The sequence below is a fragment of the Betta splendens genome, chromosome 17, assembly GCF_900634795.4.
Source record: "Betta splendens chromosome 17, fBetSpl5.4, whole genome shotgun sequence".
Taxonomy (NCBI): domain Eukaryota; kingdom Metazoa; phylum Chordata; class Actinopteri; order Anabantiformes; family Osphronemidae; genus Betta; species Betta splendens.
This window is the reverse complement of record NC_040897.2, coordinates 8,724,197-8,738,614: the sequence shown is the minus strand read 5'-3', so window position 1 is coordinate 8,738,614 and position 14,418 is coordinate 8,724,197. Positions and strand designations below refer to the sequence as shown.

Here is a 14,418-nt window from a genome sequence, read left to right as displayed (position 1 = left end):
AGGCTACTGTCTGTCTGTAAACACACAACCCGAGGGCAGAAAGCGGCGCGCTCGTATTCTGCTCACATGCCGCCGAGCGCACATCCAACAATTTATGGTGATCCCTTTTCATAGGAGTCAGGCCCACGGATTTCGAAGGCGTGTGTGTGTCTAAGAGAGAGAGAGAAAGAGACGGCGAGGGGGCAGGAGTGATGGCCATGTGCGTTTTATACAGCGAAGATGATGACACATAAGTTCTGGTCCCGTCTCCTGCTGAAAATGAATTTCTGATCTGTGTTTTATCGTCTTGTAATCTCTGATATCTTTGGAAGTTATTGCTTTATAAAATGCCTCTGCAGCTGGTTTGTGCTTCCCCATATGGCCAGGGAGGGTTTTTAAGAGTCTCAGTGTTCTTGTATTAGGAGGAGCTTGATCTTTTCGCACATAAAACGAAGTATTATAAGTCAAGAGAGGTCAAAGAAAGAGTCTCACGCTCCCCTATAGACATGTTATTGCATTTACGGTCTTACAAAGTCTGTAGAAGATTTTTTTAATATTCTTCTATAGGTGCATCTGTAGTTCAGATGGCGACGGAGCACCCGCAGCATAGCAATGTGCCTTGCACGGGGGTGGGGGTAGCGCTGTGCATTGCAGCTGGGATGCGCCGCGGCTCCCGGGGCTGTTGTAGAAGCTCCTCGTGGTTGTTGTGCGCTCCGGCTGTGGGTGCGCCTTCCTCGTGCGATGCCCTGGCTGCGGTGTGGACAGTGTTGTGTGACTAGACATAAGGTCAGTCAGTTAGCTTCTGCTGTGTCTGTCAGCCGCTCCGAAGGGGGTGGGAGATCAGCTGCTGTTGGGGGCAACAGCTTGAGCGTGTGTGTGTGTGTGTGTGTGTGTGTGGATGCCTCCCGTTTCTCCTTCATCTGCTTTCCCTCTTTGCTTTGCAGTGGACAGGTAGTAAAACCAGAGACTCCAGTTTAACCAGACCCGATCGACCAAACCCATGCTCCCTGCGCGCGTTATTAATTAAACATCAAAGGCCTGGTGATGCGGAGGTCTAAAGGTTTTCCTCCATCCAGCGAGGATGCGCTAGCGATTTATCCAGTCCCTGCAGCCTTTAATAACACACCCAGCGTTTGATCGTATCTGCATCACACACACACACACACACACACACACACACACACACACACACACACACACACACACACACACACACACACACACACTGTGACACCTCTTGCTCCTGACAGTGTATTTTCTTACGGTACGTTATCTCTGGATGGATCCTGCAGCATGTCCTGTTTTCCATAGTCGGGCCTTTACTATCGGGCGAACAGATGCAGCTCGAGAAACTAAGACGCTCGTCCCATTAAATTTATATCTCCTCCCCCCTCTGCAATGCAGCAGGGCCGGACCCCCCCTACCTCCACCCCATCTGTAAATCTGCTACAATATTAGACATTTATCATGGTTATTATAGTCAGTAAATCCCTCCACACAGCGCAGAAACTCTTCAGCTTTGTATTCTTTTGGGACGTGGGGGTAAATGGATTAGGTTATTGCCTATGCTGCGATGTCGGCCAACGCAATCTTTGTCCTCCACCACGTTGTACAAAATTTAAGACCCAACTCCGCGCAGTTTCTGCAATGACAGAATGATGTGTTTCCCTATGCTGCTCCGCGTTGCTTCGCTCCCCTTCTTAAATATTGTGCTTGAACACAATACAAATATTTAATAACTTATCATTTATTGGCATGAATATGTAGTCAGAGCATGGAGCTCATACTGTACATTAAACATGCATGGTTTGTTTATTGTTCATCGTCAGGTGTTGTCTTTTCCTCATGTCTGTCCTTTTTCCCCTCACAGCGTGTCCTCCGGGAACCTTCAAGTCCACCCAGGGTCCGGGTCTGTGTCTCCAGTGTCCCCCCAACAGTCGCTCCACGGCCGAGGCCGCCACCGTCTGCGTGTGCCGCAACGGCTACTACCGCGGGGACAGCGATCAGCCAGACGAGCCCTGCACCAGTGAGTCTATATTACATGCCGTATCTAGTGTAAACCCTTAGAACCCCTCACGTCTTTTTCTCTCCTAGTTTAAACGAGCCCGTATCTAGTTATCCTCTCATTCTGGCCATGATAATGACATTGCGGGTTTTCTGTCATTGACGTCTCCATCACTGTGCCAGGGAGCTTTGTCGCCGCCTCCCTCTCTCTTTTCTTGCTGGTCCTTTCTGTCTGCTATTATCCCCCGAAGTCCTAATTACTTGGGCAGATGCGGCGAAGCGTTCGTCGCTGGCTGTCCCTCCGTGCGTCACTGGAGAGAGCCAACGTGGCCTCTCGTACAGTTGCCGTGGAAAAGCGATACGCTAAACCCTCCACACATTTACCTTCCCCTCCTTTCTGCCACCACAGAGGCAGAGATCCGTGTGGTTTGAGGCCTTCAGGCCTGGAAACGGGCTTCAGAGCAGCCTCCTTTCCAGAATGCTCAGCAGCTACATAGTGAGCCCTTCACAGCTAACATGACTATTTGATGCACCCCTTTTGCCATTTGTGCTCTTTTACAACCTTGAATAAGTGCCTTAAAACGGCAGGAGGACACTGATGCAGCGTGGCCGCCTGTCTGACTCAACGCTTCTCAAGCATAGCGATCCACACCCATTGGCTTTTGGGCGTTCTTAGAGAATGACGCCACACTTTGACACTTGGGTTTTCTCACCCCCTTCCGCGGTACAGTATACAGTGCTACTTAGATCTCCTGTGAATTGCTGAACGCTTCATCAAGTAGAGCATCTGCTTCTATCTGGAGGCCTCAAATTCCCCCCCCCCAAGGCATTTTCCACAACAGTTTCCCAGCAGGGCTTCCTGAGCGGATCCCCCTGGTGCCGCGTCTCTAAACGCAGCTTGTGGTGCTCCCTCTTTAAATCCTGACATTTGTGCGCGACTATTTTTAATTTTGTTATTTAGGTGTTACATAAAAGCTACCGTAACGCCCGCTCAAAACTTGGATCAAAGAATACACCCTGATTTGCACACTGGCATTTACATACACAGTTAAATAGGCACGCTTTTTAACATTTAACATTTTAAGTTGAATCCAGTTCTTCTTTAATTCGTGTGAACAGAATTCTTTTGCAATAAAATACAGTATACAAATGATGCCCTAGATCTCAGCGGGGTGGGAGGGGGCATCATCCTAGTAAGAGTCTCTTTAATACTGCGGGTCCTGATAAGAGCGCTTGCTAGAGTAGCTTAAATCAGGCCAGTCTGCAGCAGCAGAAGCTGTAGCTTTCTTGCTGGCATCAGACCCATAGGTCCCTGTGTGCTCCAGATCAGTCTGATTAGCTTGCTGATGGATTGTCCGGCTCCTGGCGCTGTCAGTGGGGGGCTTTATGTTCTACTCCCAGCCTCACGACCCTCCGCCACCCCACCGTTAGGGATATGCCAGAGATGCGCAGCGAACCGCCCCCCTACCCCCCGCGCCTCTTCTGTTCCTTGTGCTGACTCTAGTCACAGTGTGCAAGCCATCGTTTCAGCTCGGCACCCGAGCATAATGGGCTTTGGGACAGCAGTTTGCATTGCGCCGCATGTCCTTCTGGTCTCATACTATAGATCTCAGTTTGATTTATTTCCACCCTCCCCTTGGATTTTTATGTGTACAGAAACGTTGCGGAGGTGGAAGCGGGTCCAGCTGCAGCTTGCTTTTACTGCTGGGTGTTCTCTCAGTGTTTCTAATTCATAGCAGGACACGATAAGCGGAGTGGTAAGTGAGGAAAGTCAGGCGTAGAAACCAGAGCTAATTGGTCCATAGGAGGTGCTGCGGCGGAGCATCCTGCCGTCAAAAACAGAGCGAATGGCAAGTTAGAGGTCAGTGAACGTGTCATAACCAAGATTGAGGAAAGAAATAGGATCCACGCAGTGGAAGGAACGTCAGAAAGATTAGAATCTGTACATTTAATGGTTGTATCTGACCTTAAAGGGAAACATCTGCCTGGGGAGGCTGCAACCAAGACAGCGGTGAGTCAGGGTATGAGAGAATGTCCCGATGAGACACGGTGCCGCTCTGCAAGAAACGCACTGTATATGCGTGTTTACATTCTGGAAATCACCGCCGCTCGCCACTAACCACTGGTTATCAAAAGGAAACTGCGAGGAATGTAATTGAATCAGGGGGAAAATAGAAAATGTTGTGATGAGTGTCAGCATTCCTGATTGGTGCCACGTTGGCTCCGAGTCATGTGGTTTTCATATAATCGTATCGGCCGCCTGTCTCCTGTGGGCCCCAGGTCCCTTCAAATGCTGTCTGCGCCTCATGAAGCCAATACATCCCATCATACTCCTGACTGGAAACTGACTTATCTGTTTCCCATTGTCCCCATCAAGCCTTTTAGGTTCTTGCTGTCGCCTTTGTCGTCCCACTCTCCTTTTGTTCTTAGCCGTGAGGCGTCAAAATGCATCAATATTACATGTCTTTTCCCCACATCATCACCGTACTGGAGTCAGTGATGGGTGCTTCCCAGAGCCCAGCAGTCCGCTGGACCCTAATGCAACGGCGAATGAAGCTAAGTCAAGGTTAATGTCTGGCCTACAGTATAGTCGCATCTTTGTACCAGACTTGCATGAACATGTTTGCACACATGTTCGCAAATAACCGCGGTCTCTCTGTCGCATCTCGAGCCGGCGGATTCGTTTGGAGCTGCAGTAGAACGCAGTGTGGGTGTCTGGATAATCCTTATGTCAGTTAAAAGAAAAGCCTCCGCACGTTCGCTTTGTGTCTCCGCTGACGCGCTATTGTGGATGCACCCACATATTGCGAGCTGCTGTGCACGCAACGCTCCCTCGGTCTCCCAGCCAGATAGCATTAGTCCATAGAACGTGTTTTACTCCATGTCTCACCAACCCACCCAAGCATTGTTCTTTCTTTCTCCCAGCTTCCTTGGCTGCGATCATTATCTCCAGGCAGAGACCTTCTGTCGGTCCCTCAAGGCCTGTTTTCTATCATAAAAACAAACAGTTTGAAAGAAGAGACGCATCGGACTCAGACCATTCAAATGTTGGATGGCTAAACACAAAGTGTTTATTTTAGGAGGTCCATTGTGTACATCTAGTTCAGGTAGCACCTTAAAGTCTTTATAGTATCAGGGCAGCTGCAGTATGTAAATACGCCTGAGTCCACCTGTAAATGTAGTCCATCTCCTGGAATGCCTCTACTCAGCTGCATTTGAATGGACAGGTATTTATAATAATGCACAACATAATTTTACAGGATTTCCCACTTTAATTACACATATAGTCAAGTAGAATTCATAGAATGGAGATATGCAAATGAATGCTTGCAGTGCATAAATACTGACCTGTCTGCTTTTGTTTAGCCCCGCCTGTCACTGAGTTCAGTAAACTTCACCAAGTCAAGGCTTTTCCATTACTTAATAATAAGTAATTTGTGTATTTTAATAATACCGTTGTGCTTCCATTTATTATATTTTGTATCACACTGGAATTACATTTAACTAAGATGATGCAGTCACTGTATAGAAAATAAATTCCAATGTTCCTGCATGCAGTCATACAAACAGAAATGATTGTGGGTCATTAGCAATATACTAAACACTTTGCACAGACTTATGGGAACAGTAGCATTTAATCGTTCGCGCTAGCAAATAGAATTTTGTACAACTTTATTAATCACCAATAAATAGTTTCTGCTGCTGTATTAGTTGTACAGAAAATAGTTAGCATGTGGTTTATTATTTTAAATGCGCATTATTACAGCCTTCTCCGTTCCCATCAGTCTGACCTACTGTACAGAGGCTGCACGCGTTGCCCTGCCGTGCGATTTCTGAGCAAAGATATCGATTTCCTACTCGGAGGGTCTGCGCTGCCTTTTGTGCCCGGTGATGCGGTCGAGCCGTCGGCCGCCGAGGCTGCCACAGCTGTTTAAAAGGGCGCATACCGTATGAGGCCAGTAATGGGTCTGGACGGGAAGATGTGACTCATGTGTGCACCGGTCCACTTCCCCTTCTCCAAACCCATTTGAGCACAATGCAGTGTTGTGGTCTTTAACTGTTACAACCTACGGACCGTCGTTCAGCAGATTCTCTGTGCCTTTGTCAGCACTGCAGGTCTGGGTAACGCATGCGGCTGCAGCACGTACCTCTTTGTCGTTCCCCCACCTTCTTTGCACACGACCCGTCCGGCAGCCTCCAAAGATCAAGCGCCGTTTAATCATGTTTCGGGAGGACTGGCTGTCATCCCGGCCAGACCATAATAATGACACTGCAGAGGTCACATCCAGTCGCTGACCTCGCTCTCGGCTGCTCCTCTCCGAGGCTTTGCATCCAGCCTGTTCCTGCACCAACAAGAAACAGTTGTATTATTATGTGTTATACTGTTTATTCCAAACACTGTCACTTTGGTTTAAAAGCACAGTGATGTGTGCACTGTATCCAGTAATCCCTTCAAAAGGCCTCGACTGTAGAGTGCAGGTTTAGTTTTACAGCAGCGACGTGAAGCTGTGGATGCAGTTTTCGCTTTTGAGTCAGTTCAACTTCTCTTTTAATGATAAAGGTCAAATCTTTATGGCAGATAAATTGGGACCAGGACAGCTCTGCAGGGCAGCTTCACTCAACCTAAGCACCACCGACTAAGGGCTTTGCAGAGCTTCTGCTTTATCGGCCTGTGCCAGTGTCTCCTAGAAAAAAAAAGAGCTGCCTCCGAGCGCAGACCCGCTGTTCAGGAAGCCGCTATTCTGCCATTTGAAGCAATTCGAACACCTACCCCCTGATATTAAGACACCACTCGAGCAAAACAATACTTTTCATTATTTCTCGAACACCTCCGTGGAGGTTCTGCTCGGGCTGCGGCGCCGCGAGGCAGCGAACGGGAGCGCGCGCGGCTGCGAAGAGCGCCGCACGCGACGCTGCGCGTTGCTAAATAACCCGATGTTTGATAGACACAAACGTTCCGCTGTGTGATCTCTCTGGGTGTGATTGGAATAAATTAGCATTCCAATTGTGCCAAAGACGGAGAAAAGCGAAGAAAGGAGATTGAAACGACGCCTATATTTATTACAGGGCTGTAAATTGACTAAATTGACCTAACAGCGGGCATTTTTTTTTGCTTTTTAGCGCTGATGTCTCAAGTTCCCAGCTCACGTACATATTTCCTTCATGTACTGTATCTGCAGGTGTCCCGTCCAGTCCCAGGAACGTGATCTCCATCGTGAACGAGACCTCCGTGATCCTGGAGTGGCACTCGCCCAGGGAGACGGGCGGCCGCGGCGACGTCGTCTACAACATCGTCTGCAAGAAGTGCCGCGCGGACCGGCGCTCGTGCTCCCACTGCGACGACAACGTGGAGTTCGTGCCCCGGCAGCTGGGCCTGACCGACACCCGCGTGTTCATCAGCAACCTGTGGGCGCACACGGTCTACAGCTTCGAGATCCAGGCCGTGAACGGCGTCAGCAACAAGAGCCCGTATCCCGCCCAGCACGTCTCCATAGACATCACCACCAACCAGGCCGGTAAGTGGCCGCCGCGGCGGGAAGCGCTGTGAAGATCTGCTTTGTAGAAACTCACAATGCTCCGTTTTGCGGCGGGACGAGCTCGGCGTCTCTTTCAGCGGCGCACATTCTTGCTTTTTACCACTTCTATAGTACGTCGCTCCATAAACAATACCGTTTTTTTTATTTTCGTGTTTGATGATCAAGGCTGGTGGCTTCATAGAGTGACACGTCTCTTTGTTTTTTCCCTCTTTGTTTTTTTTTTTGTTTTTTCTTGTGAGCAGCGCAGTAAGCTAGCACCTGGAGGCTACATCCTACACATGCTAAGCTAACGTAGCTGCTAGCCTGAAAACACGCGATTCTTAAGCTTCAACACGTATGTTCACGTTCACATACTGTACTTGTTTGTACAGTATACAACTCCAGAATGAAAAATGTTGCGGTTTTAATTTAAATTCCAATCAGATGGTTGCAATGACGTCATCACACAGTTTACTGAAATCTGTCTTGTGTTTCTTCCTCTTTGGCTTCATTAAAAGCCTCTAGATAAATGTCCTTGTCTCTCCATTCACCATTATCTTTGCCGTCATGTTCCTCACCTTTTATTTTTACTAGGCTTTCGTTCTATTGGAGAAAGAAACACAAATTCTCACTTATCTGACAGCAGCCACATTGACAGAAGTCAGATATGAGTTGGATCTACTCTAGGACCACTGACTAAATTGGCCCAGATGCGGTTTGTTCACATTTCATTGAAAGTCATCAAACGCAATCATCAGCAGCCGTTCGGCTTCGGGCCACATCGTCGCGTAGCATGCATGTGTTCTTGTTGGGTAACAGCTTCTGTGTTCTGTAATGTCAGACTGAAGGAGACTGTCTCAGGATCGATGCGTGGACAGCTGCTGTTCCCAGGACGGGCTGAAACATTTTTCACTGCGGCTCTTCTCTGTTCCCTCTGTACCTTTTGCGTGCGTGTCTGTGCATTCGCAACTTTCCCTGTGATGTATCTAAGCCGAGCCAACAGAAAACGACCTTCATCCTGCTCTCCCTCTCTCTCGCTTGCTCGCTCTCTGTAATTGTGTGTGTGTGTGTGAGTGTGTGTGTGTTTGTGTGTGTGTGTGTGTGTGTGCTTATCCTCGAACTGAGCCTGCTATGGGATCTGAGCCCAGCCAATGGAAATGACAGGTTGAGGTTTTTTTTTTTTTTTCTCTTTTCCACTTCTTATTGCCGCTGCATTTTTCATGCTTGTGTAGGTCTTTGACTTGTGCACAGAAGCACCTATCAGGGGACACATATTGACCAAGTGAGAAATTTAAATGAGGCTGTCTTCATTTTTCTTTGTTTCCGTGGCACGCCGGGCCTAATAACCAACACGAGGCGCGGTGAAAGTCGAGCGGCTGTCAGTTGAGTTCACGTTGGCAATGGTCCCAAACGGAAAACAGTTACAAGTTTGTCAGCTTAGGTCCCTGGAACCTTGTACTTCGATGCACTATGATTTTCCGTGTCATGTACGGTTGAGCGCTCGCTTTGCCAAATACGTATTCTGATCCAAGGATGAAATGAAACTAATTAATTTAAAATTACTGATGTACTTTTCCACTTTAATTGTGCAGCGGACTTGGTTCACATTCATCTCAAAGACCAGAGAAATTGAAATTGCTTTATCCTGATCGCTTTTGTGTAGCAGTAGATTTTTTAAATTATATTTGGCCCAGCTGGTGGAGGGCATATCGTATTTAATTACGATGACTGTCAGAAGAATGTAATGACCGACTGAACTTCTCTTTGTCTGGGAATGAGTCGGGGAAGGAGTAGGAGGGAACGGAGCGCGCCAAGGAGAAAGGGAGCTCTTTTTTGACCAGACTGCCAGACTGTGACAGTGAAGGAGGGGAAAATGAGGGAGTAAATAGGTCTGATTATCAGGGTGGTCTAATGGTTCTGACTGTCCCCATTTGACAGGCTAATAGCACACTTGACAGATAGATGTAGAAGAAACGATGCCCAAGCCCATTGTTGCAAGTCCGCTGCAGTAATGAGGTGTCTGCCAGTAATCTGCCGAGCTGATGTCCAGCCCTGCGTGGCCCTTTGTGGCCAGGTAATTGCACCGTTCCTTGTTTTGAAAGAAGGCGCCATCGGCGTAAAGAAGGTGGAAGCATCCAGGAGAGATTAGATTTCATGTTGCACCTCTCAAAATCAAGCAGCGTGAACTTCATTTGAAATTTGTGGCTCTGCTATTGTAAATAAGAACTTCGAATAGTGAAACAACTGTGAGGAAGTATGAGCTACCCCACGTACATGAAGATCTCAGGTGATCATGGAGAATAAATGGGACCACGGCGTTATTACACTAAATCATTATTACTATCGCAGCTAAAGGAAACAGTTCGGTTGAGCATTTTTTTTATGAGCATCAGGACCAAAACGTGCACCACTTAATAACATGACAGAAGCATAGGACGTCTGTTTAGACTAAACACACAATGCAGAAGCCCAAATTAACATAACGCTGCGTATAAGCCAGAGCCGGGCCTGTCAGCACAGCAGACAGATTTCTTTGTTAATGTGACATGGCACATTTTTCGTGCACATCAGGAAACGCTCAGGTGACATTTGTGCAGTGAATGCTCTCTTTGTAATTGTGTTGTAAACTGTGACAGATTAAGCAGACAACATTACTTTGGATGTGGTGTTAGGAAGCTCCGCTTAGTGTCATCGTCCCTCCGTCAAGGGAAGCCCTATTTCCGCGGGATTAGCGATCGATTGCTGAGCAGGTATTAATTGTATGTTACTGGGCTTCTGCTGCGAGAGGTTGGAGGATGGACGGACGTGTGAAAAGAAGTTGCTGCTTTGCGTCTCCATTTGGTCCGTACTTTTGAATCCAGGCATAGTTTGAGTGACAACTAACTTCAGAGAGAAAACAACAAAGTAAGACAATCGTAAGAGTTCCTGCTGTAACATTGTGGTGCAGCAGGAACTAAAGGGAATGGATGAAGAGACGGAGGAGAGGAAGGAGTAACGCAGGTGAGGGAGAAAAGTAAGAGATTTAGCATAAATCAACAGAGAAACTATCTAATGGTTCCTTGGATCCGAGCAAGCGCCTGAGGAGCTTCTGATCAATAGTGTGATTTAGGAGTTTATTCACGGCCTGTGCTCTGTACAGATACTGTACATACTGTACAGACTGTATCATCTCTGCCTCTGCTGAATTTATAAACATTTATCTGTTAGCTATGGAGATATAATGGTACATGTGCTGTACAGCCATGTGTTATTAGGTCAAACACTCTGTATCCTTTCACTAAAGCTGCTGAGAGCACATTTTTCAGCTTTTACACATTCTGCTCATTCTTTCTCCTCCGAGTGATTATGGGATGGTGTGAGGAGAAAAAAAACTCCAGATCTCATACTTGATGCTGTCTATTTCTTCCATCAGGTCTGTGATCTTACAAGACAGAGCCTTTTGACCTAGATTATGTGCCAACAATTCCTCAGACCACAGAATGCTAAGACATATCTACAAACAATCTTCCTCCGCTTAGCTGCTCTATTTAGAAAGTCATTCCCACAGAAATGCGAACACCACTACCCTCTGCCTTCTTTGGGCAAGTCCGAGCTGGTGGGTTGCATTCGCGATACTATGATGTTGTGCATTAGACGGAAATCTAAACAGCCAGACGTATTGAAGTGATCTGCACTCTGTGGTGTTCTGGAATCAGACCTAATGTTAGGGAAACTTGTCTGCGTACGCTAAAAGACATTATGTTCTTATGTTATTATGTTTTCTGCTACTCCTCCTTTCTGACTGCTGCTTCGATGTATCAGCGCTAAAGTATCTGACAGCCAAAAGAACATATAAGGTCCTCTAGGCTTTCTCCTGGTGCCATATTTATTTTATTTGGTATCTGATTTCATAAATGTTGGATCCTGTCCCATAACCCAGAACGTGAGCTGTTAGCTGCAGGCAAAAGTAAAAGTATCGAATGCTACCGAGCCCCTTTGTCAGTTCTGATGTCTTCACATACTGTAGAGCTTCCAGTAAAAAAAAAAAAAAAAGTGTAAATGTAAGTTCCTGCGTTAACGTTCGACTTCTCACAGTATCTTACCTTGTGAATCATCCACTTATAATGTGAAAATAGTTTCAGCCACAGCACCTGGGCAGAAATTCATGGGGATAAACCAATCCCTCTTTTGGGATATTTAAAGATTTAAGATTTCTATATAGTATAGAAATTTATAGAGGCCCTTTGAGTTACAGCTAAATGGAATAGTGCTGCTTGAACTTACTGCATGGGTTAAAGAGGGGCAGAGCTCTTATAAGTTGCTCTGGTCAGCAGTTTAAGCAACTGTCCATTGAGTTATTTTGTTTGGTTGTTTTATTGCACATCGGGGTCAAAGGTCCTTTGGTGCAAAATCAATTCACTGGTTGTACTGCACATTTCAGTCCAGTCGTTTCAGTAAGCAGCGCAACTGAGAATACAGATGTGAAAGAGGGAAGAGCTGGAAACGTTGATCAGCTGCTTTGTTCCAGAACTTCATGTCGAGATCAGTTTGCACATTCTGATCAGGGGTCATGGATGATGATTATACAGCTTCTCTCTCAGGTATTATGACTTCTGCGGCGCCAGCTGCTCTGTCAAAGCCAAGAATCTTCCCATAATGATGTAATCATTCGCAGCTGCTTTTGTGTTACGCTTTGGCAGGATTGTACTGTGTTTTTAAAAAAAACACCTGCATTAACAGACCTAAGCTTGACAAGGCAGGTTATCTCTGCACTGCAGTATTCAGTATTCAGAATATTCTTTCAAAATACATCTGATGTGCTGACCCTTCACTGTGCCTCATGAATCATGGTTAGACTGCACATTGGAAGCCGAAGGGATAAAAACAGAGGCTCGGGTCTGTGCCAGACGTGCAAAATGATGCTCCCACTCATTTGTATCGCAGACTAGATTAATCACACAAAGGTAAAGATGCTTTTTATTCTTCCATCACTTTCTTTCACACTCTCTTACGTCCGCTCTCTCCCCCCTCAGCCCCTTCTGTCTCAGCCAGACACCGGGAGGCTCTGACTTTGATTAATGGCGATCCGAGCTCTGCATTAAAAGCCAGGGGCAGCGAGTGAGGCCAGATAAAAGTGGAGCACGGGAGCAAGGGGATGGGAGGGATGGGGGGGCGGGGGACACAGTCACCAATCAATGTCAGCGTCGTCGTCCCAGGGTGACGGTGGCGGAGTGCTCTTCGTTGAGCTGAACCTCACTCCTACAGGCAGGACAAATGGTGGATGACAGGCTCCTCTCACGGCTGGGAAGCAAACACGTGCATGTGGAAGTCGCAGTCGATGGAAAAGTTGCACCTTATTTTAAAATCGCAGCTACTCTCATCAAGGAGACGTCGAGTTCATGGTGGCCGGGGTTACTCCGCCTCCATCCATCAGCGTTAGCCGACGCGTCCGTCCCATTGTTGACACAGAAGCTGACGGAGGAGCGCGCTCACTCCCAGCGAGCGCCGCTAGAGCCCTCGCATTAATCACGCGGGTGAAAGAAATACCACACGTCAATTGCACAAAAGTGACCTGATGATTAAAGAAATGTTTTATTGATGCTGATCCTAATACATCACTGAGGCGCTTGTGTTTGGTCTTGATGACGCCGGCTCTGTTTTTGTTACGCGCGCCCTATCAGGTTTCACCTGGAATGCGACAGAGCTGGAAGTAGTTTGCACAGGACAGTTATGACACTCACATGAAACTTGAGACTCATTTTATTTTCCTTTTTAAAATAACCTGTTGCTTGCGAACTTTTCAACCTATTAAAGAATGCAAGTTATCCACTTATAGACACCAGTGAATATTAATACAAGGCCTGATTATTAGTTTTATGCACTTGTTTGTTGTTAATACATTTTTATAGAGCTTTTTATTCCAGTCATGAAAACCTTTGATGCTTTTTTAGGAACAGGGAACACACAGACATTAATCACATAAAAACTGCCTTAAATCATACAGCTAAAAAAGTCAGGACCTGGACTCCTTAGCACCTTTTTCAACTGCTGGCATTTGTGTGTGGAGTGCCCCTCCCCTGGGTCTGTCAGGAACAGTGTGTGCCTATGGCCGGTAATTGATAATGCAGCCCAGGCAGCCGTAGCCCTGGTCAGCGGAGCGTGAACCAGCCTGAGAGGCGGAAAGGCTGAAACTCAGCCCCTCCACTCCACCAGCGTATGAGAGAGGGGAGGAAGGGGGAGAGGCGAGAGCCCAGGGAGGCACATGAAACGGAATCCCTTCACAGTGACAGCATAAACAGAGCCTTTTCATTTGTTTACATTAACATTAAAAAGAAATGCTCACTACTTGAAATGGCTTTCAAAAAAATACTCTGATCAAAACTCTCTCCGGCTAAACTGATTTTTACCAGCAGCCAAAAGTCCTGTGACGGCGGAGAGCGTGTGCAAAAGAAGGGGAATAAATAAAATAACCACTAAGGAGTCGGATATAAAGAATCATTTAGTGGGGAGAGGGTGCCATTAGCTGCCTCTTGAATAGAGGAGTTATTCAGAAAGATGGGGAGTGGAGACCAGGTGGAGCGATGACTAGGCCTCGACGGGAGCCAAGTGGCTGATAGACACTAAATGTAAAGCAGGGTCTTGTGTGGAGCTGCAGACGCGGGGGTGGAGATGCTCCTCCAGCTCTGCATACAAACACCAGGGCTCTGAAAATAACGAGCAGCCGCAGAATCCGATTTTAATCAAACACACTTCATGGTTCACAGACTGAGCGACTTTGGCTGGATTCGTCAACTTTAGATCACTGATTTGTGGTTATGCGCTATATTTGGAGCGTATTCACAGACTGTACGCTGTGAAAGAAGCAAATTGACAAACTAAGTCGTCGCGCTAATGCTAATTATTGTACAACTGTAGAGGAAGAGTCGCTCTAGAACCTGAA

At 46.9% G+C, this 14,418-nt stretch overlaps 1 protein-coding gene and 1 long non-coding RNA gene across 3 annotated transcripts in view; one reads left to right on the top strand and one right to left on the bottom strand.

Annotated features, from left to right (window-relative positions):
* The window catches only part of LOC114844001 (ephrin type-B receptor 1-B), a 111,578-nt gene that overhangs the window by 66,922 nt on the left and 30,238 nt on the right, over positions 1 to 14,418 (top strand). For both annotated transcript variants that reach the window (XM_029130991.3, XM_029130989.3), the window contains exons 4-5: positions 1,850 to 2,005; positions 7,164 to 7,499. In XM_029130991.3, coding sequence (XP_028986824.1) covers positions 1,850 to 2,005; positions 7,164 to 7,499 — 492 coding nt within the window. The remainder of the gene's footprint in view (positions 1 to 1,849; positions 2,006 to 7,163; positions 7,500 to 14,418) is intronic.
* LOC129603337 (uncharacterized) lies at positions 5,032 to 7,268 on the bottom strand. The gene is made up of 2 exons (XR_008693111.1): positions 7,136 to 7,268; positions 5,032 to 6,326 (listed from the first exon to the last, which is right to left on the bottom strand). It is a non-coding gene; the product is annotated as an uncharacterized LOC129603337 (long non-coding RNA).